The sequence below is a fragment of the Corvus hawaiiensis genome, chromosome 1 (genome assembly GCF_020740725.1).
Source record: "Corvus hawaiiensis isolate bCorHaw1 chromosome 1, bCorHaw1.pri.cur, whole genome shotgun sequence".
Classification (NCBI taxonomy): Eukaryota; Metazoa; Chordata; class Aves; order Passeriformes; family Corvidae; genus Corvus; species Corvus hawaiiensis.
This window is the reverse complement of record NC_063213.1, coordinates 27406241-27433029: the sequence shown is the minus strand read 5'-3', so window position 1 is coordinate 27433029 and position 26789 is coordinate 27406241. Positions and strand designations below refer to the sequence as shown.

General features: G+C 41.2%; 1 protein-coding gene across 5 annotated transcripts in view; it reads right to left on the bottom strand.

Annotated features, from left to right (window-relative positions):
• Positions 1-26789, bottom strand: part of HECW1 (HECT, C2 and WW domain containing E3 ubiquitin protein ligase 1) — a 264963-nt gene that overhangs the window by 50921 nt on the left and 187253 nt on the right. For 4 of the 5 annotated variants that reach the window (XM_048297557.1, XM_048297546.1, XM_048297548.1 and 1 more), the window contains 7 exons: positions 24332-25696; positions 20819-20920; positions 15426-15576; positions 11103-11233; positions 8416-8537; positions 5407-5592; positions 4673-4807 (listed from right to left, as the gene is read on the bottom strand). In XM_048297557.1, the coding sequence (XP_048153514.1) occupies positions 4673-4807; positions 5407-5592; positions 8416-8537; positions 11103-11233; positions 15426-15576; positions 20819-20920; positions 24332-25696 (2192 nt within the window). The remainder of the gene's footprint in view (positions 1-4672; positions 4808-5406; positions 5593-8415; positions 8538-11102; positions 11234-15425; positions 15577-20818; positions 20921-24331; positions 25697-26789) is intronic. The other variant, XM_048297575.1, reaches the window with a different exon arrangement.

Genomic DNA, 26789 nt, shown 5'->3' with positions numbered 1-26789 from the left:
GCTGATAAAGGGAGAAGTAAGAAGGAAATTTATCGCTGCCCCTTAACTGAGGCACTTAAAGAAAGTCACTGTTGTAAATACTCTCCCTAGTGAAGGGAATCATGGCAGGAAGGCAGATACCTTATAAGGCGGGAAAACATTTCAGTATGAGGATATTAAAAGCCGAACAATGAGATCTGGCAATGTTTGCATTAAGGCATTACTTGCTGGGTAACTTTTTGGGGACTTGTGCAAGTTGAGGGGAACCCATCTGTCTCTCATGTTTTCCTCCATAATATGGCCACACTGAGGCCAAGAGAGGAAACATAGAATGGTTTGGGTTGGAAGGAATCTTAAAGATCATCTAGTTGCAACACCCCTGCTACAGGCAGACCTTCTCTGCTAGACCAGGTTGCTCAGGGCCCCCTCCAACCTGGTCTTAAAACCCTTCCATGGATAGAGCATCCACAGCTTCTCTGGGCAATCTGTTCCAGTGCTCCACCACCCTTACAGTAAAGAATTTTGTCCTAGTATCTGATCTCAGCTTACCCTCTTTCAGTTTAAAGGCACTCCCCCTTGTCGTGTCACTACAGTGTGAGGACAGTGTGTATCAGGACAAGATGCATTAGGAATTTCAGTTGCCACTCTACTGGGCTAAAAACTGCTCCTTTCTCACTGGACAAATTACAGCATATGGCAACCGCTTCAGGAAGAAATCACCCCTACTCCAATATTTTAAATGCTTAGCTCTGTATCCAAGCAAACGGTGCCAACCCATTTTCAGTGGTACGGCCAAACGCCAGCTCTTCCAACTGGCTATACACAAAAACTGGGAAGCTAAATGTGACTGGCAAGCTGCCTTTTGGAACCTGTAAAGCTTAAAATGTTTACATGTAACAAGATACCAGGCAATGCATTTGATACATGTCAACACACAGGTTAAACAATGAAAAATCTTAACTATTCTAATCAAACACAATGTAATTTAAAACAATTTCAAACAATTTCATGCTGTGAAAGTGCATGGTGAATGTTTCACTCCATCATTCAGTTACGATTTCACTTGCACCCATCTTCTGCCTTTGTCTCCTCCTCACACCCTTGCAGGCCAACTCACAATGGAAGTTTAGCTCAGGTTTAGGCAGCTTTTCCCCTGTGACCTGGGCATCCACCCCAGCAAGCACTATGTGGCCTTTATGGCATTCACTCCATGCTATGGCTCAGGGAGGACGCTTAGGTGCAAGAGGTGCCTATGATCCATTGCCACAGTGGGCACAAGGGCCTTGTGGGAGCAGCCGTTTCTTGGGCTGTCTGTGGGCAGCACAGCCAGGATCACACACTGGCCTGTGACCAGCTGTAGTAGTTGAGGATGTGTGGGAGGGTGCTAAGGCTCAGCTTCTTCACTTCTAGGGAGCCTTGGAATTCAGGTGAGGTCCTCAGGTGAATTCCTCAGGTCCTTGCAGAACAGACTTGCAAAGGAATGTGGATGGTGGGTGAACCTGTTTTTAAGGGTGACGGCTGACTCATCCTTGACAAAGACAAATCCTATGCCCTTGTTGCTACACTTGGATTTACTGACCAGAAGACAGAAAGGGAGAAAGGGAGGAGTAACAGAGGAGTTAAATATACATCTCCCATAAAAATTAGCACTAGGTGGTATTTGCTCATCAGTTGGAAACTGGAAGGTACTTCTGCCCAGCCTGGGCCTGGATCCTCCTCTCACTCATGTCACCATTTCTTTTGGTTAGCTTCCTAGTGCCTGGACATATTTCTCCTGAAGCAAGAATTCTGGAAGGAAATGTGTCTAGTGCCTCTGAAAAGAAACCTTCACTCCCTTCTTTCCACTGTCCCAGTTCTGGTTTAACAGCTAAAGTCATCTAGATGGTAAGAATCCAGTTCTGTACACACCTCAATAAAATAAACTGGTGATGTACTCCATCACCATCCCTAGGCATTGCCAATGCTGTGTTTGGTCTTTGCACATTTACACCTCTAAACAATTTTTCTCTGGCAACACAAAAGGAAAATTCCCAGCTGTCTAATTAACTTTCATTTTGCTAACAATTCTCATTCCACTCTTTTAGCTAATAGAGTACAATTGATTACTCCAATTCAGTGTTCAGTCACAATCATCTTGTCTACTTTGACTTTCTAATTGAATAATTTAATTTTGATTAGCACATTATTCTCTAATAAAAAATAAAGAGTGAACCCTCTAATGATTTAGCGACCTGGTTCATGTAGTGCAGAGCAATCTGACAGATTTATGTCAGGGTTTAACAGCTTTGAAATTGATACTGGGATGTTGCAACCAGAGTGGAGAGTCCAAACTACTGGAAGAGCCTTTTAGGATACCTTTTCCTGGGTTTTGTATCACTGCTGGATTTCAGAGGCCCATTTGAATCCTGCTACTTGCTTATTGTGGTTTGGACTGGTAAGGAGATTTAGATACTGCCATATTCTAGTACCTTCTCTGCTCTTCTTGCCTCTCCATTGTGAATGTTTGCTTCCTTCCTCTTGCAGTCTTTAAAATCTATACCCTGTAATCATGTATGTTGATTTTCACTGCAGATGGGAGGTGCCTTAGAGGGAATGGAAAGCGCTTATGAGCTGTTCCGTTTACAGCAGTGGCAGAAGGAAATGAATCATTTAGTGACCTATACTTTCGTTACTGATGGCCACTATAGCTACCTGAACATTTCTTCCAAAAATCAGGTAACCAAGCAACAACCCCCCTTTTCCTGTAAAAGACTGATAACTCTTAAAGAAGTGCTTACTAAAGAATCTGTAGCATTTTTGTCAAATTTATATATAATACCACTTAGTATCAGTAGTCTACACAGAACAATGGAAGTTTTTGCAGAGGTCCTTTATTTCATTACCCTGGCTCTTTTCTATGCCCTCTCTGGCAGCCACAACTTCACTATTCTGACGTCCTTCAGGCTCCTTTGACATATGTACATTACATTGAAAACTGGTGGGTTGTCCTTTGTGGTCCTTCATACTGTCCTGGCGACAGCATCCAGAGGCCACACCATCTGCTCAGCAAAGAAACCAGCAAGACTGCAGACAGCTGACACATGGCCAGGACAAAGTCCCACATGTGAGCCTACAGACATGATTTATAGGCCAAAGAACATCCAAATGTGCTGGGAGGAAATGGCATGGAACACGAGGCTCTTAATAAGCGGCCTGAGCTGCAAAGGGTTGAATATTTTCCTTGTAAATGAGGGACTTTCAGGCATCAATCCAAAGTCCTTGGAAATCAATGGGAGTCCTTCCAGTGGAGCAGCAGACACTTCCAAATGGGAAGCTACTTGACTACAACAAAGAAGCTTGACTATGAAAAGAGTGTAGAAGCACTGTGGGACCTGTGCCACCAAGACTGAGAGGTGACTATTTTATTGGCTGATCATGCCGAAACACAAGTGGCCTCAAAGAACAGTTTATGCTTTCCCCAGAGAATCACTATTCAAAAGTATTCAATACTTTTGACTCCCTACCCTGTACTTGTTTTTTTGATTTATTGCATATTGCTCCTTGCCAGCCTTGCCAGTGCTTGCAAAACCAAGCATGTTTTTTGGGCTAGGTCATCTGAATTGCTCAGTGGTGTTTCTGTCCCTGACACGGTGAATTTGTAAGCAAGCCTCAGGCAAGCATGGGCCCAAGCATGAATCATGGTGCAGGTGGCTATCCCAGGCATGCCAGTAATTAAATCACAGCAGCAACACTAAACTGATGGCTGCTGGCAGAGGGAAGTTGCTAAGCTGGTGGGAAGATATGATTGGAACAGATCCACTGATACACTTCTATCTTCAGAAAATAGGGTGCTGTATTCACCTAAGATAGAGAAAACATGCCCAAGATACTCATGCCTGGTCTGCCTTTGGTCCTGAAGAAACTGACCTCACACCCTGGGCTCCTGAGCCCAACCCCACGTGGCAGTGAGAGGTATTCAGACTGGTCCTGCTGCAATAAATTTTGAGGCTAATTTCACAAGCATTTCTCTGGATATTTTTGTGAAAGAGAAAGATCCTTTTGCCATAGCTCATCTCTGGTTCTATTCAGCAACAATCTTTACAGATCTTTTAACTGTATGGATTTGCTATAGGAAGGATCTGATTGCTGGTACTTTTTCCTACTTAAATCCACAATACAAACACAGTATTCATGCTTCTTTCAATCCTGTCCACGGCCCTCAGTGATAAAAATCATCCCCATGATACATAGGAAAGATATTTAATGTGACTGAAAGCTAGGAAAGCAAACCTCAACATACATTACTGCACTGCTTCTAGGGAGTCTATCTTTTCAGAGCACAGTGTCACAGCCGGGAATGAAGAAACATATGAGATATCAGGCTGAGGTATCAGGCTATAAAAAAAATTAATGAATGACTTGAGTAAAGCAAGACCAGGATGTCAAATATGGATTCTTCTTTTGAAATCTATTTTGTCATCACCTCACTTCAGTAATGCTTTACTTGCTCATTAATTTATTCTGAAAACTATCAAAATACAAACCAGCAAACTCTGAAATAAAACTTTCAGAAAGACAAAAAAATCCCTTATTGTCTTTGGAAGATAAATATTCACAAGGCAGTCTGTTTCAATGCTTTTCAAATATAAGGAGTTCTTATAATTCTAGAGAAGACTGCTGTCAAAAGCTCCTGAGTTGATAGGAGCATAGTTACCTCTCCAGCGCTGTAGCTACGAAGTCGCTGCAGATGTTGCCGGTGAGTCAGGTGATTTGGGAGACGCCCATTCTGCAGCGGGATCCTGGGATCTATGAAGGTGGTAGCACGGCTGTTGTGGTCAACGAAGAAAGACTGAAACACAAAGGAACAATGGTGTCTTTTAATAAGAAGACTGCCAACATTGTGATGATATTGTGGGAAAACAGCAGGAAAACCACTGGCAATTTTATGGCAGAAATACCTTGGCTAAGTACAGTCCATGGAAGGTACCTGCAAATGACAGGACTGGCCTACTTGAAGCTAGAATAGCTCTTGGAAAACACCTGAAGCTGTGTAGGCCAAGATCATGTGCAATGGCCATGATGTAAACAAGACAGGAGAGAATACTATTATTGGGAAATGATGCTTTAACCTGGTGGTTCCAAAAGTCAGGCAGCAAAGTTCATTCAAGGTACAGACACTGAGTCAAATTTTGCAGTCACAACAGACCAACTCTGGCTCAAACTTTGCTGTCAGTCCAATGCTGCCTTGGCTTTGGCACAATATTCTACAGAAAGCTAGAAATGCTTTGAAATTTTGAAGCTTTTTTTCCGCTTCTAAAATAACTCTGCTTGCTGTTTGCGTTGTTTAAACCAAACCTTCACTGACTTTGAGTCAAGATGAAAGGAACTTTTAATAATCACGTAGCCTCATGTGCTAAAACAAGTGATTACTTTAGTTGGCACTCTTACCTTGCCCTGCTGGTCAGTTTTTATCTCCCAGCCACGAGGAAGCTCCAGTCGGGTATCAGCAAACATGTTGATAAAATTTACCAGGTCTCTGTTGTGCTGATACCGCTCAAAATTACGAGCATCTCTACGAATCTTCAGAATCATATGCTTCAAGCAGGTACTGTTGGTGAAGACTCGATAGGCACTCTATGAGATGGGTAACAGAAGTGAAGAAAACCAGTTCTGATGTCAAAACATACTTGGTTATTTCATGGGACATATGCCCAAAGAACTGAAACAAGTCCTGTTAGAATCAAGAAACACTTCCATCTCATTGTTTTGATTTGAATGACTACTTTACATGCACATGTAGAATTAAGAAATACAATCTGGAAAGTGAAACATCCCACACATTATCTGCAGTTAGCTTGTGCAAGAACTGCCTTTCTAATGCACTTCAAAAAGATGGTCAGCTGAAACATCACCCTCTCAAGGTGCATGAAGTTGTGCCCCTTTCATTGCTTTTACTGGTCAACAGAAACCTGGGCAGTGTCAGAGAGATGCAAAGACAGCTGTGAACACATATTTATGCTATAATTGAAATCAAGATGCATGTGATAGGAGCCATGAACTTAAGAGGACCCCAGTGCAGATGTCTCCATGTGAGCTTGATACTTTTTTAATGGTGACTATACAGCCACAGGACAGAAACAGACACTTTTAATTGTCTATTTTTGGAAGATGTGAATTGTTTCCTGGAACTGAGTATTTGTTTCTGCGATGACTACAAAGCCTGTCAGATGGAGACATTTCCACGAGTTAAATGAATGCCACCCCTCAGGCAGCAAGTTGTATCTCACAATGGGCATTAAATACACCTCTTAGGGGAATGTGGCCTGATGTAGTTCAAGGGAGTGAACTGATCTGATTGCAGAATAGGGGCCCACTGAACTGTATTTGTTGTTACCATGTGTTCAATGATAGAGCACCACAAAATAATACTTGAGCTGACAACACAAAGGCCCATCCACAGGCTAGTCTTGGAATCTTTCACTTCAGGGAACAAACTCCTCAAGACAGAGTAGGAAACTTCACAAAAATCTCCTGAGCCTTTCACTAGAGAGAAAATGAGTGCCTTGGTTTGCTGGTCAGCCCAAAGTATTGAGTCACTCATTAGAGTAATAAAGGATCACTGGAGGACTCCTGTCTCCAGTGAAGTGAGTTTGATTGTGCAGACCTGGAATATGTCCAGAGAATCTGACCCAACAGCTTTGAATTCTCAATTTCTGTGTACATTTAGTGCATTTTAACCACTATAATGCAATAAAACATCTACAGGTATTATCTTTATCATGTAAGGATTTACTGTGGTGGCACCCCTGAGAACACTCCCTGTGGCACAGGGTCCCTAATTATGGCAAGGGTTGCTAAATGTTATGAAATCACAGAGATATGATCTCTGCCCTGAAGATATGACCTGCTTATAACCCGGGAAAGCTCTGTGGTCACAGATATTTAAGATCCCAGCCTACTACATAACAAAAGTTGTATTTTGATCTAATGTATGATCAATAACTGTCTTGAATATCTCTAAGCTGCATTAGGCAAACAAGGAGTGTAATGTAGTTTTATCTTTTTATGGAAATAAAGTAACTGAAAAATTAGAGCTTTTCCCTTTTAATTCTAACTGCTGGATAATATTTTCCAATTCCAACTTCACTGGCATAATTAATAGCTTGAAATTTTAACAGGGGCTTGTATTGTAAAATACTGTATTGTAAAATATTACACTCATGTTAAGGTAAAAGTTACGTGGGCCATATTCCTGTACAAGTGGTATCTGTATGACAATTTGACAGATATTTCAACAGATTATTTTGGTTCTCACATTAGAGACAAGTTTTTAAGATAAAACTGAAGGCCTCTTTTTCCTTTTTTTTAATTTCAGTGAGTAATAAAATTGGGATTTAGTCTCTTGTGAGTTGTTCTTTACACAACTATGGAATCAGTTGCTCATTTTTCCAACAACTACGCTGGTCAAAAATTATATTGCTCCCAGCTATAAATCATGATATATCACCCTGCCAATGGAAGAAATTATCTGCACTCCATAACCTAGTTCAGGGAATGTCAGATGAGTTAATACATCCCTTCCTTGGTAGGATCTCATGGGTGATAATCTCTGGCAGATGCTTGGAGATGGACAGCTGGCTTCAATCCATGAAGTGCCACAGCCAAAACCTGATGTCTGCAGTTAGCTAAAAGGCTGTGCTGGGGCAACTCTCAAACTGTTTTACTTTCTTTTCCTTTGGTAAAGAAAGGTCATTGCTACCCCGAAATGGATGACTTTCCGAATATTCAGAAGCCATGTGTAGATGCCTTGTTGAACTACATTCCAGATATGGCAAACTAGGACTGCATCTCCTTGTGGGACTTCCCATCTGCTTTGTCCTGATACTACATTTTTTCCACTCCACACCAGGTTTGCATTAATATGTGTGGTTTTACTGCACTAATGGAAAAAAAAGTTACTTGAATTTTGAAAATTTGTTTTGATTTGTGTTTTTCCAAAATAGCTACAGTAAAACTCAAGTTAGTATTTCTTTCACTCAGCTATGCCTGCCCCCTTTTTGGGAATGCAAATTGCAAGAGTTAATTTTTTTCCCTCTATTTCCCTGAGACTTGGTGGTATCTGAGTAAGATTTCTCAGGATGTTGGATCAAAAGGGAACAACTTCACTCCCTGCAGCAACAGACAGTAGAATTGACCAAGCTGAAACCAAGGGTTCCTGCTTCTTCTGGGAGGATAACACTAATGAGCTCCTCTGTACCATGGAATCTCTTATGTGAGGCAGAATCCCAGCAAGAGCCTCCTTGGAGCAGCCCGGCTGTAGTGTCCCCAGCCTGGTCTGTTGCTCAGAAAGGACAACTGAGCCCCAAGGCACACAATTCAGATTCACTGTGCATTCTCCCTGAAGCTCTGGGACTCAAAATTATCAGTAGTGCGAGAGAGCAAATCATAATTACTCACATAGTTTGCATGCAGCACAGTGAAGAACTCAGGATTGGTGATGAACTTCACAGCTGGAGACTGCAGCAACAAGGTGATTTTTTGAGAATTCACAGGAGAAAGGGAACCTTCCCTCCTAATCTCTGGACGAAAAAACAACCCACAGAATCTTATTAATGTAGTGGCAAGCACAGACTATTATTTAACCTTTCAGAAACAGCTGCAAAAGTGATAATATAAAAAAGTCACCACCTGCCCAATGCACCTACCTTGGCATTCCCAAGACAAGCCTGCTGGCAAACTGACGGATGTCCTTATGGTTAGTGGTGCAGTATTTACCACAGCAGGGCATGAGCTGGATGGTTTCCTGAACTGTAGCTTATGAAACTCTTTGTCAAGTCTGCTGCTGTCCCTAAATATGTGACCACAGCACATCACCAGCTGATGGTTTGGTTCAGTCACCCACGTCCATTCTGGTTCGCCCCACTGCTGATTTTAGAGAAATCCAATCTCCCGATCCAGCATTGCCCTGTATTTTACTTGCATTGTTTTTGACAAATCTGAGGTTTTCGGGACTTGTATGGTAAAGAAAACAAGACCAGACACAATTGGATTATTTTTAATCTGTATCACTTAATGAAGCACAGGAGCAGAACTGAGCATTGAGAATGTAACTCTGTAGAGGTAGAAACTCCTGATATTCTATAGCTACCAGAAAATTCTTCCTATCATGGAATTATGGCTTGGATGTTCTGGCACTTTCAAATAAAGCCAAATTTTATTTGCAATCCATGAAAATTGGATGCAAACATCATCAAGAGAATAAATGCAGTTTCCCATTTTTTTCTTATCAATTAAAACTTCTTTTTTCTTCCTGCTGCACACATCATATTATTTTGTCCATTTAAAACTGCAGACTGGATCAATTGCTGGAGTTAAATTGATTTATACTGGCTCAGAACCTGGATTAATGTGCCTAAATTGTATTCCTTCTGACATTTTTCATTTAAATTAAAAGACAAATAACAAATGTATAATACTGCAGCTTTTTCTTTCCCTGATGTGTTTACACCATCACTGACCTTCTAATCCTTGGCATTTAATACAATATTATGTTTTCTTCTAAAAGAAAAGCAATTATCTGTAGCAAAAACCATTTCCTAATAACTTATGATAACATTTATCACACTCATTAGCTCCTCGGGTTTAAAACAAAGGAGTGCATGTTAAATAACAAACTGAACTAAATACTTAGTGTTGGCAACTCCTACTAAATTACTATTTTATTATGTTGTCTAAGATACTAAACGATTATACATATTACAAGTAATGGCGACATTACTTATAAATACTAATAATACAATGTGTACCTCATTTCCACTTCTCTAGCACAGAGAACTGAGATCTCCTTATATGATACACTGTAGGTAAAAGTCTCCCTTTAATTGCAATACAAAAGATGGCTAGGAAACTTTGAGCATCAAATGTTAAACATCCTTGGCTAAAACTGATTTTCAAGCTAAAAACACCTAATGGATCAGGAAAACAAACAAAACTGAATATTTTTCTAAACTTGTTAAAAAAAGGTTATTATTTCTCTCTGTAACTTTTCCTATTAACCTTGGAAAACTAAGAAAATTCAAGCAGATACTGTGTTGGTTCTTTCCCATTACCAATGCTGTTTACAGAGGGACGGCAAAAGGATAGCAAGAAGTTGGATTTACTCATGGTAGACAATACAGAACACAAAGGTGGAGGTAAGAGTGATCCAAAGGAAGAGAACCGGTTAATCATTTTGCTGGTGCTAACAAAGAAGGGAGTTATTTTTGCATGGCCTCAAGTTGCATAGTGGGCACTAGACTGATTGCTGATACTTCTACCTGAAACAAACACTTAAGACTATGGTTTCCCAAATGTTTTGAGAAAATACGAGTGTGACTACCACCAAAAAGAGTAGAAGAGACCCCTGCCATCTCATCCTGCCTTGGGTACACATTTTCCTCTTTTGCTTTGTAGTGACACTCATTCTTGTCTCCTCATCTAACAAGCCAGATGTAAGATCCAATCTGGCTGTAAATTACAAGGACAAGAAGCCAGGCTATTTTTCAGGCAGGTCAGTTCTCCACTCTGGTACGGGGTCCTGTCACATAAATTAGTGGTGAGCAAAAAGACAGCAGTGCCTTCTTTGGTCACAGCCCACACTTAGGTCAGCTCACAGCTATCGCAAAACTGCAGCTTTACAAAACACAAGTATTTCATACATGATGCCAGGGCCACAGCAGGTGCAATCACATGGGCAGTTGTGGCAGCGCAGAAGCCAGGCCTGGAGAGAATAAAGTGCAAATGCCCCGAGCTAAAAACCACACAGCAACAAAAATAACACAGCACCAGTTTTGCAACTACGTAGGTGAACAGTATTCACCCTAGTAGTTGCAAAATGCCTTTCCCATTTTAATTTCAAATGGCCCTTTACTAAGGTAAAAATGCTTCGTCTGTCTTAGTAGTTGTTAAAAAAGGACTGATACTGTTCTATCAAGTACCTGTAGCTTCACATCTAAAAACTGTATCTTCAGGTCTAATTATCTTTTTATTTTTTAATTAAGTTTTGCAACCTGGTATAGTAAAATTCCAGTCTCCCCTGGAAATGCAGATTTCCCCAGAACTGAATGGCACTGAACATACCACTCAGAAGCTTTGTTTCCCCATACCTGGGCTTGGCTGGGAAGGCTCTGCCTCAGAGTCACTTCCTCCTCCAGTGGGAACTCTCTCCACCCTGTTGTTTACCACAGCATCATCTTCAGTCCTCTCTGTTGCAATGGTTCGCTGGATGTTTTGGTACCTAGATACATTCATAGGAAGGAAAAACAAGCTTTAGTTAACAGAGGAGCTTTCTGTTGCTTTCTGCCTTAAGAATCAGCACTGTTTCTGAATGATTCCAATATTTCTATCTTCAGTGTACAACAGAGTAAGAGCACAGATGAGGAACAAATAGTCTGGAGTGTTCTGAATTCACACGACAGAAATCAAATTCTCCTTAACTTGTTCACTTATAGTGACAGATGAATTGGTGAACATGTTTTCTCTGGTTCTACTGGCAAACTATGAATATGTCTTATATGTATTATAAATGAATTTTATAGAGAAAGAAAGAAAAGAAAAAGAAAGCATAAGGAGAAAGAAAGAACAGAAAGAGAAACAAAAGCAAAGCTAGAAAACAGACTCTCTTAATTATTTTAATTATTTTTTATTCCATCCCAGTATTTTCAATCCTTATTTCTTCATAGCATTTCCATGTGTATTTGAAACAGGATGGCTTTATTGCCTTTTAATCTCATCCAGCATTGTTTGTCTTTAATTTTTCTGATTTACACTCTTTTCTTTCCTCAGTTCAAGCTCCAACTTACAAATTTTGCTTACTTTCTCTCTATTTGTTAATGCATACTATATTCTAAATTAGAAGTTAGTAATGAGTTAGTTCCTCAAAGTGACACAGGATCATTAAAGAGAAGAGTTAGGGTTTGGATTTTTGATGCCTCAAAACACATCATCTCCACTAGCTCACTGCAACCTAATCTTAGGCAAAATGGCTGGAGATAATTAAGAAAAATAATTGAAGCTTTAATAGATTTATGCTAAACTTTCACAAAGTTATGTGTCCCCCTCCAATACTCAAAGTCATTTGAAGCTACATTTAGTGTATATTTTGATAGTTTAAGAAAACATCCATCTTTACACGGAAATTCTGATAGCAGGTTTTGCAACAGCATGAATTTACTGCAGTTTTAAACCCTCTGTTTTAGACCTACATTTTACAGCTTTATTCACTTGTCAGCAGGCAACTGAATGAATTTTCCATTCCAGTATTGGAGCAGTTTTACAATACCCACATGCAATAGAAAGGAAAAAAAAACCCAACCACAACCCCCCCCAAGTTCATATAATCAAGGGATATAAGCACACATATAGAAAAACCCTGCACCTTCAATTTAATTAGATGGTAGAAAATCCCCACTGGCAAACCTCAAAGAGCAATACCACCTGTATGCCAACAAAAGGCTACCCATTTCTTCTGCGTCTCAATACTATAAAATCACCTTATATCAATACCAAAAAATGCCAAAGTAATTGGAGAAAACATTGAAAGTGAAAAAGTTATGGGAATGCCTCTGCAAATTTCAGTCTCCTTTCAAAGTGATTTGTCAAAGAAATGGAGGTTAAGACATACCACGCTGTGGCTGACCTAACTATGATGGTTATAATTTCTTACGTTATTATCTTTCAAACTAGTGCATAGACAAATTTAGACATACCTATGCTGCAAAGTATCCTTTCAACAGAGCTTGAACAACAAGGGCTGTTATCTGCTTGGCCAACAAGTAAGCAAGCCAGGTAGTGCTGCAGAAAATAAGCAAGCACCTTTAAAATTAAAGTATGGATGGCTCTTTGGTGTTTGCCCAACACTTGGATTCCAGTTTAGCATTCCTTGTATCCTCGAGTGGCTCGTACAGCTAAAAGGAAGCCACAGAAGGAAAGCAGGACTAGGTTTAATCACAGCTATGGGTTTTTTTTCAAGCTGAATTTCCAAAGCTTTGTGGTTTTGGCTGGGCTGGAAATACCAAGGTTCCTTGTAATATTTTGGTCTTTCCATTCCCTTCCACAAATTAAATCAGGAAGAAAAAAAAAAGTAAATTTGTTTAAAAAGAAAAGTCACCAAGCTTTTTCAAACTGTGGAGTGATGTTGAGTTCAAATTTTGTTTGAGGTTAGAGCAAAAGTTCAGGCTGCTGCTAATTCTATCAGCAAGGTCTATGTTTGCTGTTGCCTCACCTAAAATGATTCTCAGGTGTGTTTGCTGAAAAACGTTTCAAATCATGAAGTTTGAAACAAAAGAGTATTTCTAAAATGAGTGCTTAAAACAAGGTCCAGTGCTCCACAGTGTTGATAATAACTAATGAAAAGTAGCTTTCCTGACATTCCTGAAATGTGGAGACATGAAATATCTGAAATTAGACTTAGGACTACAATCATTTTAAAAAATGTAACAGCCAGGTTAAAACTACAGAAATTACCTGCCACTGGGCAAATGCTCAGGAGATTCTATATGAATCCCCTTTACTAGAACTGTAGGAAATGTTCCAAACTTGGTAACAATAGGAGACCTTTGTATTCAACTTCTCGAATGAACAGAGCTCCTTGGAAAAGAGTAGAAAATCACCAGCTTTTTTCCTTAGTCCCAAGAAGCCATGACATTTCATGTTGAATAAACTGCAAAGTCTCCAATGGAACTCGCACATTTAGAGATCTGCCACTGCTGAAAACCCTCCATACTTCTCCCTTTGTAATTGGATACATGAATACTAAAAATTGAGGGATTAAAAGAATATCAATCTTATCAACTCTCAATTCCCAACCCAAACCAGTGATAATCAAGTCATAACCAAGACAGACAGGCAGCCTATATGAAAACATTGAGTAATATGAGGGAAGGAGGTCACAAAGACAATGCCTACCCTTCAGTTTCTGCTGCGATAGCTAGTTTAATGGTTAACTTGCATTAACTAACAGAATGGTAACTCACTCTTATGAGAACTTATTCCTTTCATGGCTGTGCTGCATTTACATGAGTTCAACCTCCAAAAAAATGGAAGAAAAAACACAAAACCCGATGTATGTCCACAGCAGCTTTCTGGTTTCTCTGGCAGATAACCTGTTTAAGTGGCAGCCGAGTAGTCTGAGATTTGATATGGCTAAAATCCCTCTTAGAGACCAGTGCTAAATGGCAGAGAAGTCACGTAAATCCCTTGAAAGAATCAACATTAAACATTCACTTTCTTTAGTGTTTTTTTTTTGGTTTGTTTGTTTGTTTGTTTATATTAACATGGCAGCTTGAGACTATATGAGCAAGGCTATAATGAAAACAAATACCGAGCAGGTTCTCTCACTTCTGCAAGACATAACAGATGTTATAAAATACTACTCAAAATAATGAATTTTGGTAAAGAAAGGATTATTCCTCAAGAGCGTGTTGATGGTGTCAGTTTAAGTTGGCCGAGTTCTCCCAGACTGTCTCATTCAGGGCACAGCAGCTCCCAAACTAATCAAAGTACTCTGAAAATAGCACTTCAAAACTCTGCATCCTTCTCTCAGTTGCAGATCTTTCTCTTAGCACAGGAAAAAAGGTCAAAACGCTTTTGTGGCATTTTACATGCTATAATTAAAATATAATTTCAGTCTTCCTTATCCTTTTCTAGAAATGGCATCATTATAGTAAGCAGGGAATTAAAAAAAAAAAACAACCCAAACCCTCTTTTTAAGCAAAAAAAGGAAGACTTTTGACCAATTGTTTATTTTTTTTCTTTCCTCTTAGATTCAGTCGAAAAAGCAAGCACAAGAAGAAAATGATAAACAAATCTATGTGCGGACTAGTCAAACAAAGCAAAAATATAAGCGACATTAAGAGGTATCTCAGCGAGCCCAGAATGAACTGACAGATTTACAGGGCCCAGTGCAACACTAAGCAGACCTGTCCACCTCTAGACATGTGCTCAGTCCTATTAGAGCAGGGCTCTGCCCTGGAAAAGGAGACAGACCTTTCAACAGGCCTAAATAGCTTGGGTAGAAACATCACATGGATATGGCAACAATTCCAGTAGCAGTCAGGCCCAAAAACTCTGCAGCACAGCACTAAGTGCCGACCCATCAGTGCCACTCCTACAGTTAAATAGCAAAAGTGACTCCATGTTTTGGAAGAATGCTCACTTCCTTTCTGGTAGTTATTTCAGAAAAGTTTTCCAAAAGCCTCCTCTTGCTGTTAGAAATGTTTTGCACCATCATTCACCCAACAGCACTTCTCTTGTGGGCGGGTTTGAGCTGCACACACCCACAGCAGGCACACCAACTGGCTAGAAGAGAGCTACAGGAGGGACAAGAACCTGGACAAGGTGGGAGTCAATGTGGTGCACCGGAGAAGGAAGGGAGCTACTGGAGCAGTGTGGCAAAAGGAGAGCACGGATCTCAAGGTGCAAATGCTCACCGGCGGTTCAGCTGCTCCATTTGCTGGATGGAGCCAGACCTGTGGATCCCGTCCGGTGTTGCTGCAGCCGTGGGGCGCTGCCACGTGGTGGTGCGGTTGACATGATCCACGTAGAACACTCTCCCATGGCTGTCTATCCGAGCTTCCCAATCTAGGGTTGGAAAAAAAGGAAGGGGTGATGCTGTCAGTGTGGTGCCTTCCAGAAAACCTGCATGAGGGAGATATATACAGACACACATACATACACAGACAGGGTATATACACACAGGAGATACTATATATATATATATATATATATATATATATATAGCCTACATGCAATATGTATCACGTGTATATATTCAAAGTACACATTCAAGTGTGTATATATATATTATTTGCTTGTCTATATATACATATATACAGTATATGCATATACAGAAACATTTCATACACAGCACACAGTTAGGCCATGGAATTCACTACCACAGCCCATGAAAAACTAGTGACATAGAGGGACTACATTTTTAAAAGGATGAGGTGATTTTTCAATTAGTGATACTGCTTGGCTGGATTCACTGCAGGTAGGAGCAGCCACAAAGAACCGACCCTTACAAGAAGATTACACCTGAGCTAATATGGCAAATCCCATGTTTTCTTTTTTTATTATGTTTCAGAACAAACATGTTTCATTTCTCTCCTTTTTGCAAAGTGGCTTCAAAGGACACCATACAGCAATTAAAGGCTTCACTGAAAACTGATTACAGACTCTTTGGACATACCTTAGAAACCTTTCTAAACAGAGCATTGCTCTCATGAATGCAAACTAGATGGAGAATTTGCAGAATATTGAGCCTTCCATCATTATTGTGTCCTGCTACTATTTATGTTGTCTCATGATTGAAAAGTAAAAATTATTTGGTATATGATGGCTTGTGGAAAATGGTAATGTTGATAAAAAAAGCATTTGGAACAGACAAAATTCAGAAGTGAGTTAGCTACCAAAGCCAAGTATCAAACTGGTTGGAATGCATGGAGAAGTGGAATAAATTAGGCTTGCTAGTTTCATATTCCTACATGACCCATCAGCTGATGACATATCTATGTAAATACATGCACATACTTTCTACACAAGTTTAGATGCAAACCTCACTCGCATTCACACACAAATGTACATATGATGATTACCTTCGAGGGCAAACACTTCCTCATATTCCCATATTCTTACTATGATACCATCTTCCCTGACGAGTTACTCCTCCTATGGTTTTCCATAATCAAATTCAGGATCAGCTGAATTTCATACTTTATGTATTTCATTTCCTATTCTCTAAGAGTAGGACTGAAGTTCCTACTGTATCTGGAAACCTACCGTTCACGACCAATTCCCATCTCCTGAATGCTGGACCTGGCTAAACCCACTTCCCATATTTGATTGCAGACAAGTGTAGGCTGTCTGAAGTCCATGGCTAGTTGCCCCTGACAGCTGAATCCCACAAACCTTAAAAGATGGGCACTGGGAGTCCTTGGAGAAATCTTCCATAAGACTCCAGGACAAGAAGAGCCATAAGCACACGCATTACTTCTTTCAAAGCTGACTGCAAGTACCACAGTCCTTAAAGACACAAACCCTACAGTCACACCATGGGTACACATGCAGCATCTCTCACTGTGAATATCACTACATAATTTAATGAGAGGACTCTCTCTTCCTCCACTAGGTAAAGTTTCCCAAGGATGTGGTAGCTGTTACAAGAACAAGATCACAGCTTTGTAAAAACCATGTCTAAAACGTAAGACAGTGAAAAAAAGCACAAGTACAACATATGCACATTGAGATAAATCAGACTGACACGTAAGGCAGGTTGAAGGCCGGAGCCTTGCTGAGCACGCTGGCACTGGTGGCAGGTGTACCACTGTGGGTGGGGAATGGCCCTTCTGGAGCTATGCATTATCTGCAATATCCTCAAGGAAATAACCTTGGCCAGATCAAAGGTAAGATGATCCAGCTCAATATCATGAAGATCTTCATTTTCCTTGCTGTTTTCTGGCAAAGGATGAAGTCTAGCCCTCACTCCACACTATTGTTGTACCTCATAACAAGTTGAGAATGGTTGACGGAGAATTAGAAGCTGGTAGGCAGTGCTGTAGAACTACACTCTAGACAGCCTACAGAAGACACCAACTGGTCATATTGGTCTAAAGCCTGCTGATGGACACTTAGCAAGAATAAATATATCCGATTACACAGTCAAACAAGGTTTTATAATCCAGCCCTGTGCACTACCAGCTGTACACGCTATTTTGCACTGTCTAATTAAATACGACTTGGAGTTCCTAAGCTTCTAAGCATGATATTTGGAAACCTAGGAGTAAGGAAGCTTGTTCAGAACTTGGAGATCACAGTGAAAACATCAGGTCAGACTGGATTACGACTTCAGGAAGGCTGTCTCTGTCAGATGTGTCAGACATACAGCAGCAGTATGTACAGATGTGAACGACACCTGTCAGTGAGTGCTGCTTTATTCACTGCTTTACGGGTATGTCCACCTGACACCACGGGCTGACACTGGCATGCTAAAATATTAGGAACTGTGTATCTCATGCTCCTTGCAATAGCATTTCTAGTCAGCTGAGTAACTCTTCTTTTGGTTAGGGAAGGCTGTCAAAGGGTGGCAGGTACAACTTCTGTCGTACGCAGGTAGCGGGTGTACTTTCTACCTTCCCATAAGACAACCTGTAAGTCACACAAGTCACAGAAACTGCCTGAATATGATACCAGATTTATGGACAGATGGATGGATACCTGCACAGTGCGACAAACAGACTGACAGGTGAAAAGACAGGCAGAACTCTGCTTCCAAGCTGTGCTCAAGTCCCTTCATGTTACTTCAGGGGCAAAGGTGATCTAAGAAGCAGCCAGGTTTCCTCAGGGTCTTTTGTTAAGTTTTCCAGGTAAAATAAGACTGTGACTACTACAAAGACTAACCTCTATCTAACCTTCACAGTAAGAGCATGCTAGAGCATGGGCTACGGATGTGACAGTACTGGTTCTGTTCTCCAGTGATCCCCCTCCATCAGCCAAGTCATATTTCACAGCAGCCTCTGAAACTGCTCTGATTTATATCAGAAGATGCAACTTTTTTTGGCAGGACCATCAGGGGAAAGAAAATACATTGCCTTTTCCTTTCCAAGCTCAGCCACACCTTCAGCTGAGAGCAGCTCTGAACCGGGCACACGTATTTTTCTTGGCTTCAGTTCTGCAGGGTTTCCAAACACAGGCATAATAAGGGGTGACTGGTAATGCCGTCATGAGGCTGTGCAAACACTGCAAATCTTCTGTTAATCTCATATCGGACTTAGCATTCAGACTGGTCATTATGAAACTCCTACATACATAATGAATCTCTTCTACTTTATTTTCCTAAATAAAACAGTCTGAAATTAAATTTCCTCCCTGAGAGCAGCTGTTGTGGGGTTATGATGAAATCAAGCTATTCAGAGAACTATTCAAAAGAGAAAGAAGACTGTCCAGAAGATTCTTCATGAGCTAAATAAAATCAGTCAATGCTGAGCTTGCAGCACTGGCAGATTACCTTCACCTCTACTCATAGATGGAAGCTAACACTGCATGTGAGAAGTAAGCCAGCTTTGATCAAAAAACTTGGGCTTAAAATATAGTTTCTTCCTTTCACATGATTAAAGAACTATTTATCTAGGATTAAGAGTTATTAAAGGCACTGAGATAGTGATACTGAATTTAAGGAGAAGAAAAAATTCTAGATTAAGGCTATGGTTTTCATTTTGAAATTACAGTAAAATTCCATGGAGAGTTTTTGGAAACCAGTTTCCTAACTGATTTTATTCAACTCAACCTTTTTTCCCACTCAAAATTAACTTAGTACCATCTATGCCTATTAAGATCAATATATTTAAGCCCACAGTGTCAGCCTTTACTGTAAAAATGTTATATGCTAACGCTGAAACAAAATACTGCAAAGAGATATCACTTCTGTACTTTATCATCAAATATGTCCTTACACCCTCTTGTGAAAGCACTTGTGAAAACCAGTGGTAGAAATACTTGCCTTTTGAGGACAACTATAAGAAAGAGGAAAAATGTATTAAATTGGTGATGGAAGAATATAGAATAGATTCACAGTATATTCTGTTTACTCGAGCTGGTGTCAGTGTGCTATCATTAAGTCATCTAATAGGGAATGTGCCCGATTCACGAAGTGTTGTGGTAAGAGTGGGAGGAAGAGAAATATTTCCCTGTTACAGAGGTAACCGTTCCCATTTCATCATTCACTGGCAAGCCACAGTGGGACTTCACTGGGCTAAAGGCATTTGAATCATTCATGCTACTGTGCAGCTGACGCCAGCATCAGGGCTATTTTCAGCTCAGGGAATACTGACAGCATGGTTGGCAAATGATGAATTATTTGTCAAGGGCACCACAGGCCAAATAAGTGTGTTCCCGTCTTCGGCTTTGAAGAAAATAGAGCACTTTGTTTATACGCCTGGTTGTTTTTGTGAGGCACATTTCAGGCTGTGAAATCCTGTGCTCAATTGAAAGGGGATCAGCGGCACGGTGCAGGGAATAGAGTGCGCTCTGCTGGACACCGAAAGCCAGTGCAAAAAGCAGTGTAATCCTCCGGGAATACACGAGGGAAAGGCTACAAAGACAAGTAAAAACAACTCTAGCAGTTGCTTTGGTGGCAAAAATCCCATATTACCAGGCTGCTAATCAATCATGCTATTTAAAACCCTCTCACTTTTATTCACTGCAAGTGTAGACTCCACTACAGTTCATAACGAACATAAAATTCACTGATTATCAGATCCAAAGACAGTAAAACAAGACCATTTTACATGAGCTGCCTTTTCCCAACTTCTGCTGGTTTGGTTCAGATTTGGACCTGTCTGTCCCAGGAGTATCCTCACTGTGAAAGGGCTGCTGCTGGACCCGCATGCAGACCTGACAGACCACAGGGACTGCCATCCCAAACCATCTTTGAAGTTGGTTACAGAAAACCTGGAGACAAACGTTACAGAAAAATCAGAGTACTTTGCTGATACACCACCCAGAAAGCCTTATGGTAAGGCTTCTAGAACAACTGACAGATCCCAATCATTCAAGTCTGAACACATTGGAAACAGGGAATAATATTTTCATTTCAGGGAAGAAGACGGACCAAGGCAGAGAGGGACATTACGGGCTTGTCCAAAACAACATGACAACATTTGAAGTCAGGATCAAATAAGGGAAACAAAAAGGCATATTGCTTGGGTTCTGGAGAATGTATATACAGAACAGACGGGGCTCTTTAGGAAGACATACTGACCTCTAGACTGTTTGAGTTAACAGGAAAAGCTGAAAAAAAGCAATAAAATAAAAAACTAAAGCTTACTTGGTGGAAGAGGCTCATCGATAGTTGGGTAGTGATGATGGTCAGGCCTCAGAGAAGGAAGCTGGCTGACTGGCTGAGAATTATGGAGTAAAGGACAATCACCTATGGACAAGATATTCAAGACATTGACAGTCATTCACTGTTTTCACAATGTGGTTCAAAAAATGTGCTACTGTAAAACAAGTGATTATTTTAAAAATAGGTTAACCTGATGTACTAGCATCTCTGGGTATTCCTATTTCCAGGCACTACTTTAATAGCATCTCATATGGAAAAGAAGTATTAAAATAATGCAGTCAAGTCTCTTGAGTCAATGCTAAACTACTATAGGCCAAATTCTGGACTCACAGACACACAAGCGTAAGCGATAGAAGAATCAGGCTTGATCTCTGAGAGAAACTGTTCATGTACAACCATAGTCAAGCTTCTGCAGCAACTGGCAGGAACATGCAAAATCCTGGTTCCAACTTTTAATTCATCCCATCAGTGGAATACAAGGCTAAAAGCTGCCTTGGATCTTTTTCTGCTTTTCAAAAAGATCAGTGGCTGCCTCTGTGGACTGTAATGGCAGGATTTTGCAGTCTCTGCAAAACAGAAGATCATGCCCTTCTATAGGTATTTTTCAAAATTCAAAGAGTCCATGTTGGGTTGAAGGAGGGAGAATGAGAGAAGGACCAGAAACAGGTAGGAGACAGGTGGTAGAAGAGAAGGACAAAAGATAGTGAGATACAGTCAGGATCTGAGATAAGGAAGGAAGACCTGAGATAGAGAAGAGGGAAAGACGAAGCAGAAGAAAGACAGTCACACAGAATACAGTGCAGAGGAAGTTTTTAAACACTAACATTGTATACATGTCCATATATAGAATCACAGAATGCCTTGGGTTGGAATGGACCTTAAAGATCACCTAGTTCCAACTGCCCTGCCATACCTAAATATGAAATAAATGAAACCTAAGTACATGTCCAAACTCACGTTCTGTTGAGAGGACCAAGTAACTTAAGATCAAGTCAATGCTTATAGAATCCTTTAAGAACCTAAGAAGTTCTAGTAGGGATGAAAAAGCATTCCTTATCTTAGACTTAACATGCTAAAACTTCACAGGTTCCAGAACAAAGATTCCTTCTTGGCTTGTCTTTAAACTCTTAGAAACCAGGACTATTTATCCTACTAATGGACATATTTTCATATTGTGTGGTAACAGTTTTTGACTATAACCTCCAGCTCCAGGAAGGCTTGTTAATACAGATACACTCCAAATTGCATAAACATAATATTTATATACATCAGAAAGATGTAGCTTAAGGAAAAAGATATAGTAAGCGGAATGGCTCTGGTGATGTTGGGAATGCTAAGCCAAACTCACTGTGTACTAGCAGGTTTAGCTCCCTTTAATGTTAGAATCTTAACAGCCTAAGAATGAACATTTTGTAAAAAACCCCAAACATACACCAATCAGATGTAAAAAAAAAAATTACCCAAAAAAATTAAGTATGTGTTTTTTTTCTTAAAACAACCAACAGCTAGAAGGCAGAAGCCAATTTTGTATAAAACTGTAAAAAAACCTCACACCACCAAGAAATGAGAAAAATCACTTAGACAAAAATACTCCCTCTTCTAGGTGCTCTGATGATACCGTATGGCCTGTTAAATGTCTTCATTAAACCACTTGTGTATAGGCGTATCTCACAGATGTATCTGCTGCATGTTTTGAACAGACAGGAGAGTTACATAAGTTTATGACTCAGTGCTAGAAGTCCATCTCTCACAGCCTTAAAAACTGTGCTGTTACTACAGGTGTTGTAGCACCGACTACCAGATCACCCGTCTATGTTTCTTTACTTACCTCACCACAATTGACTCTCCCCTAGCCAAGCCAGTGGAAGCATGGTAGTGTCAGTCACCTGGAGTGGGTGGAGGTGACCCCATCTACTGTATTTGTAACAGCTGCCAAGTCATGAAGCAACGTGCACATTGACTGAGGCACCCCCAGTGACACCCAAGGGAGTGCCAAGAGCTGGGCTGCCCTTCAGACACACGCTTAGCTAAACAAGGCAAAGACACCATGGACACTGCAGTGCCCTTTATGGAGGCTCAAGTCTTGGTGCTGCACTGAATCCACATGCAGAAGACACCCTTCCCACCACATCCCCTATCAAAAGCTCACACAGCCCAAAATAACCATCAAATCTGTAAGTATGGTCTCACACATACACCTGCTCATGCCCCCTTAGGTATACTTGCACGTCAATGCTGTTCACAAGCAAAGGCTCTTGCCTGCAAGGAAGGAAGCTGGGTTTCTATGCCTGTGTACTTCTGAAAATTTAATTATTTGTGCTAGGTTCTGCTCTACAGACTCAATAATTCCCTAGTCCCAGCTGTCTACAAAATATTTACACAGGCTGGTGTGTAAGGACACCCTTACACCTGTTTTTCTGCAGGGGTGGGGTCTGTGGCAAAGGAAGGTGCGAGTAAATAAATTGGGAATGGAGAAGGAAAACACAGGCGAATGCTTTAATTGGAGTTCCACAGTGATACCCAAATAGGTTATCCTTTTGCTGCCATTTTAATTTGGTGTCACTTATAGAGGGAGGCAGATGACTCAGAATTAGGGAATGCAAAGACTACCTCTTGACCTTGCTGCATACTCCTGCAGCTGAGTCCTTTACTTCTTCAGCTGGATAAAAATGAAACACTAGCTGAAGAAGAGAGGAGTGATCATCTCCCCTTCTTCATGTAACTGCATACAACACGAAAGGAGTTACCAAAGGGAAGGACTTAATGTAATTGTGAAGGAATTGGAAAAAATAGTACCTAAATTACAAAGACCAAAAAAAAAAAAAAAAAGTATATTCTATATATTCTATCTCTAGGGAAGGATAGGGAGATGAGAAGTTTATTTAATGTAGTTAAATTTCCAAAGTATCTAAGAAAAAATATAAACCTCTGCTGAGTTGCCCTATGATCTATGACATCTGAGGCACATTTGTTTGACACTTGGGGAATTGGAACAAACAGGGCTTGAAAATTGCATATGTAAGAGCTTATGATTATATATGGCTAACAAACATTTACAGAAACTGGCCCAGACCTTTATCTGGTGCAAACTGGCATATCTGCCCTTTGACAAGCACAAGCTGGTCCTCTCACTATCAGAGACATGGCGGCACATCAGATATGTGATATGGAAAAATCCCAGGAAAAAAGGAATGAGTCGGTGGATGTGATAATGCTGATCTGCCACATAAGTACAGTAGCTAATCTTGATTTTATAATGATGCATGTATTTCTACAGTAATCCATATATAGGGATCCCCACCTGATTTAGTTGGTTTTGCTGGGATTTTTAAGGACAGGCTCAGTTATCCAACCCTCCCTGATACCTGGCCCAGCTCACAGCCCCAGAGTTTATAAAAAATAAACTGTGAGCTATCTGAAACCTCAATTATCTGATGCCTTCTGTGACATCTAGATAATCAGCATTGCCCAGCACATCAGTTCTCAGAATCTAACCTTCTCTTCTGCTGCTTGGACCTGCTACTGGGGTGTCTAGACCCTCTGTGGCTCTCTGTGGATTCCCACCATGAGCTACTAGTTCATCTGGCCACTGGGAGGAGCCATCCACTTGCTCCCTGTCCAGCTCAGGGCTCTGCACTGAATCTGGCACTGACTCAAAAGCACTGTTCTCCTCCTCATCATCATCCTGTGAGGAGAAGACCGTGCTCTCGGAAATCTTTGCGCTGTCGACAGAGGAGAAGCGCGTATGGCTGGAGAAGCGATTGTTACTGTCATAGCAGGAGGTGCTGTAGCACGAAGTGCTGTAGCAGGAGGTGCTGTAGCAGGAGGTGCTGTAGCAGGAGGGGCTGTAGCAGGAGGTGTCGCACGCCTCACATTCGTTGTCACCATTGGGCCTGGAGCTTGACTCGCTCTCACTTCCTGTCCTGGGGGCTTCCCCATCCAACAGCCCATCATTCAAGTCAGAGAGTTGCTCATCCAAGGTCCCAGGAGGCACTGTGCTCTGGCTGAAGTTCTCTTCAGCCTCATTTTCCAGAGGAGGCTCCGCTGCCACGGTCTCACTCTCACTGACCACCTCCTTATCCAGCACCTCCTTGACAGTAGACTCCTCATCATTCTCCCTGCCATTGCCACCATCTTGCTCTTCCTCTCCATCGCTGCTCATCTGTGCTGAGGGCAGGCTGTGGAGCAGGTTGTGGATCCGTATGTAGTGTGTGCGAGGGGTCTCCGGCTCACCGCAAGCTGAAGCTATGACTGTCTCAAGTTCAGACACAGGCAGGGAGCACGGCCTGTTTTTCCTCTTTGCTGTGGTCCTCAGTTGTAGCTTGTCTTCTTCCTCCTGGGCTGAAGCCCCTTCTTCTTCCTGACTCTTCTCTAGGTCTTTGCCAGCATGCACATCTGCACTCACCTCATCAGTATCTACTGTTTCTATGCTGGTCAAGACTCCACCATCTCCCTGAATACCAGAATTGACTTCGTTATTTTCCCTAACTTCAGTCTCAGGAGGAGACATGCAAGCCATCAGATCCGACTGCTCCATGAGGTCCGTAGCACTCAAAGAAGGCAGCACTTCTCCTGGGACGGATTCCAAGGGCTCAGGAACTGGCACCGCATCAACCTCCCCATCTCCTGCTAGCTCTTCATTTAAGCTGTTCTGGTTGACTTCCCCAGGTGGTTTGACAGCCCCTGGGCTATCGACACTGTTCACACTGTATCCATTTAGCTGTTCTGGAGCTGCACTTTCTGAGGTCACTGTGTTGATGCATGGAGGCTCACCGAGGCTTTCCTCTGTGGGGTTGTTCACAGGGCTTTCCGGGAGGTCAGCTGGCTCAGGATCTGCACTAATGGAGACCTCTTCATCATCTGTATGAGACAGGAAAAGAAATTACTTACTCTTTTAACAACAAGTGTTGACTGAACCAGAGGGTTGGCTGTGGGGGCACAAGCATCCCCAGCAATTTGAGAAAATTAAAAGCATAAAATACAGTGTGAAATGAGTGGGCAACTGAACAACTACCCAGAAGCGCTGAGGTTTTTTGCTAGGCAGTCTTTGCACAGTGGATTTAATCATGAGTTTAGTCATGGTGATAACCTGTATGCAGCACCCCGCCTTCTTGCAGCATAACCTGAAGGTAACACCTTCTTGAAACTCCTCTTTGAGCCAAACTGGCATCAGAGGAAATATTACGGGAATATGGGAAGTCTTCCCTGAGGTTTTAATGACATTCTTCTTGTCACACTGAAGCTGGCAAGACTCCGCAACAGAAAACATAAAAAACTGTGTTTGCCTTTTACCCCTGAAAGGCGAAAACTTCCCCCAAAATATCCCTTGATGTGATCCTCATCTGTACCACCTCCTCTCAGATGTCAAAAAAACCAGGGCTCTTTCATGCCATCCAAATAATCAAAAGACAGATATCAGGGTTTTCCAGCAAGTGAAAAGCAATGATTTCCAGCCACTAACGCAGCTGCTGTTGGCTTGACAAAGTGTAGCAGAGATCTCAGAGAACCCATGAGGCAAAAAGTCCCTGAGAAATGCTATTGAGACTGTGACACAAAAACCAAGGTTCAACCTTAGACCATCATGACAATCACTTCCAAATAACTACAAGAGAACATGAACCAAAACCAAACCAAAAGGGAGGGAAGAAGTGGAACATGGAGTTATTTTTTGTTTTACCTTTTATTTTTTCATTAAAAATAATCAAATTGAGAAATTTTCTAATCGTCTTTATTGTTACATTCTCCATATTTACTTATGAAGTGTTCAAATGCAGATGACTCTACATATCACAGCCCATATAGCACTTTCACTAGGGCAGGTGATAGAGAAGCAGATGAGACTTTAGTTTTCCACCCTCTTTTCTCCCAGTGATGTGGTGGAGTATTTGGAGCAGCCAAGAACAGGGGAGTATGAGACACCAGTAGCTCTATCCTAAGGGGAAACAGGGAAGAA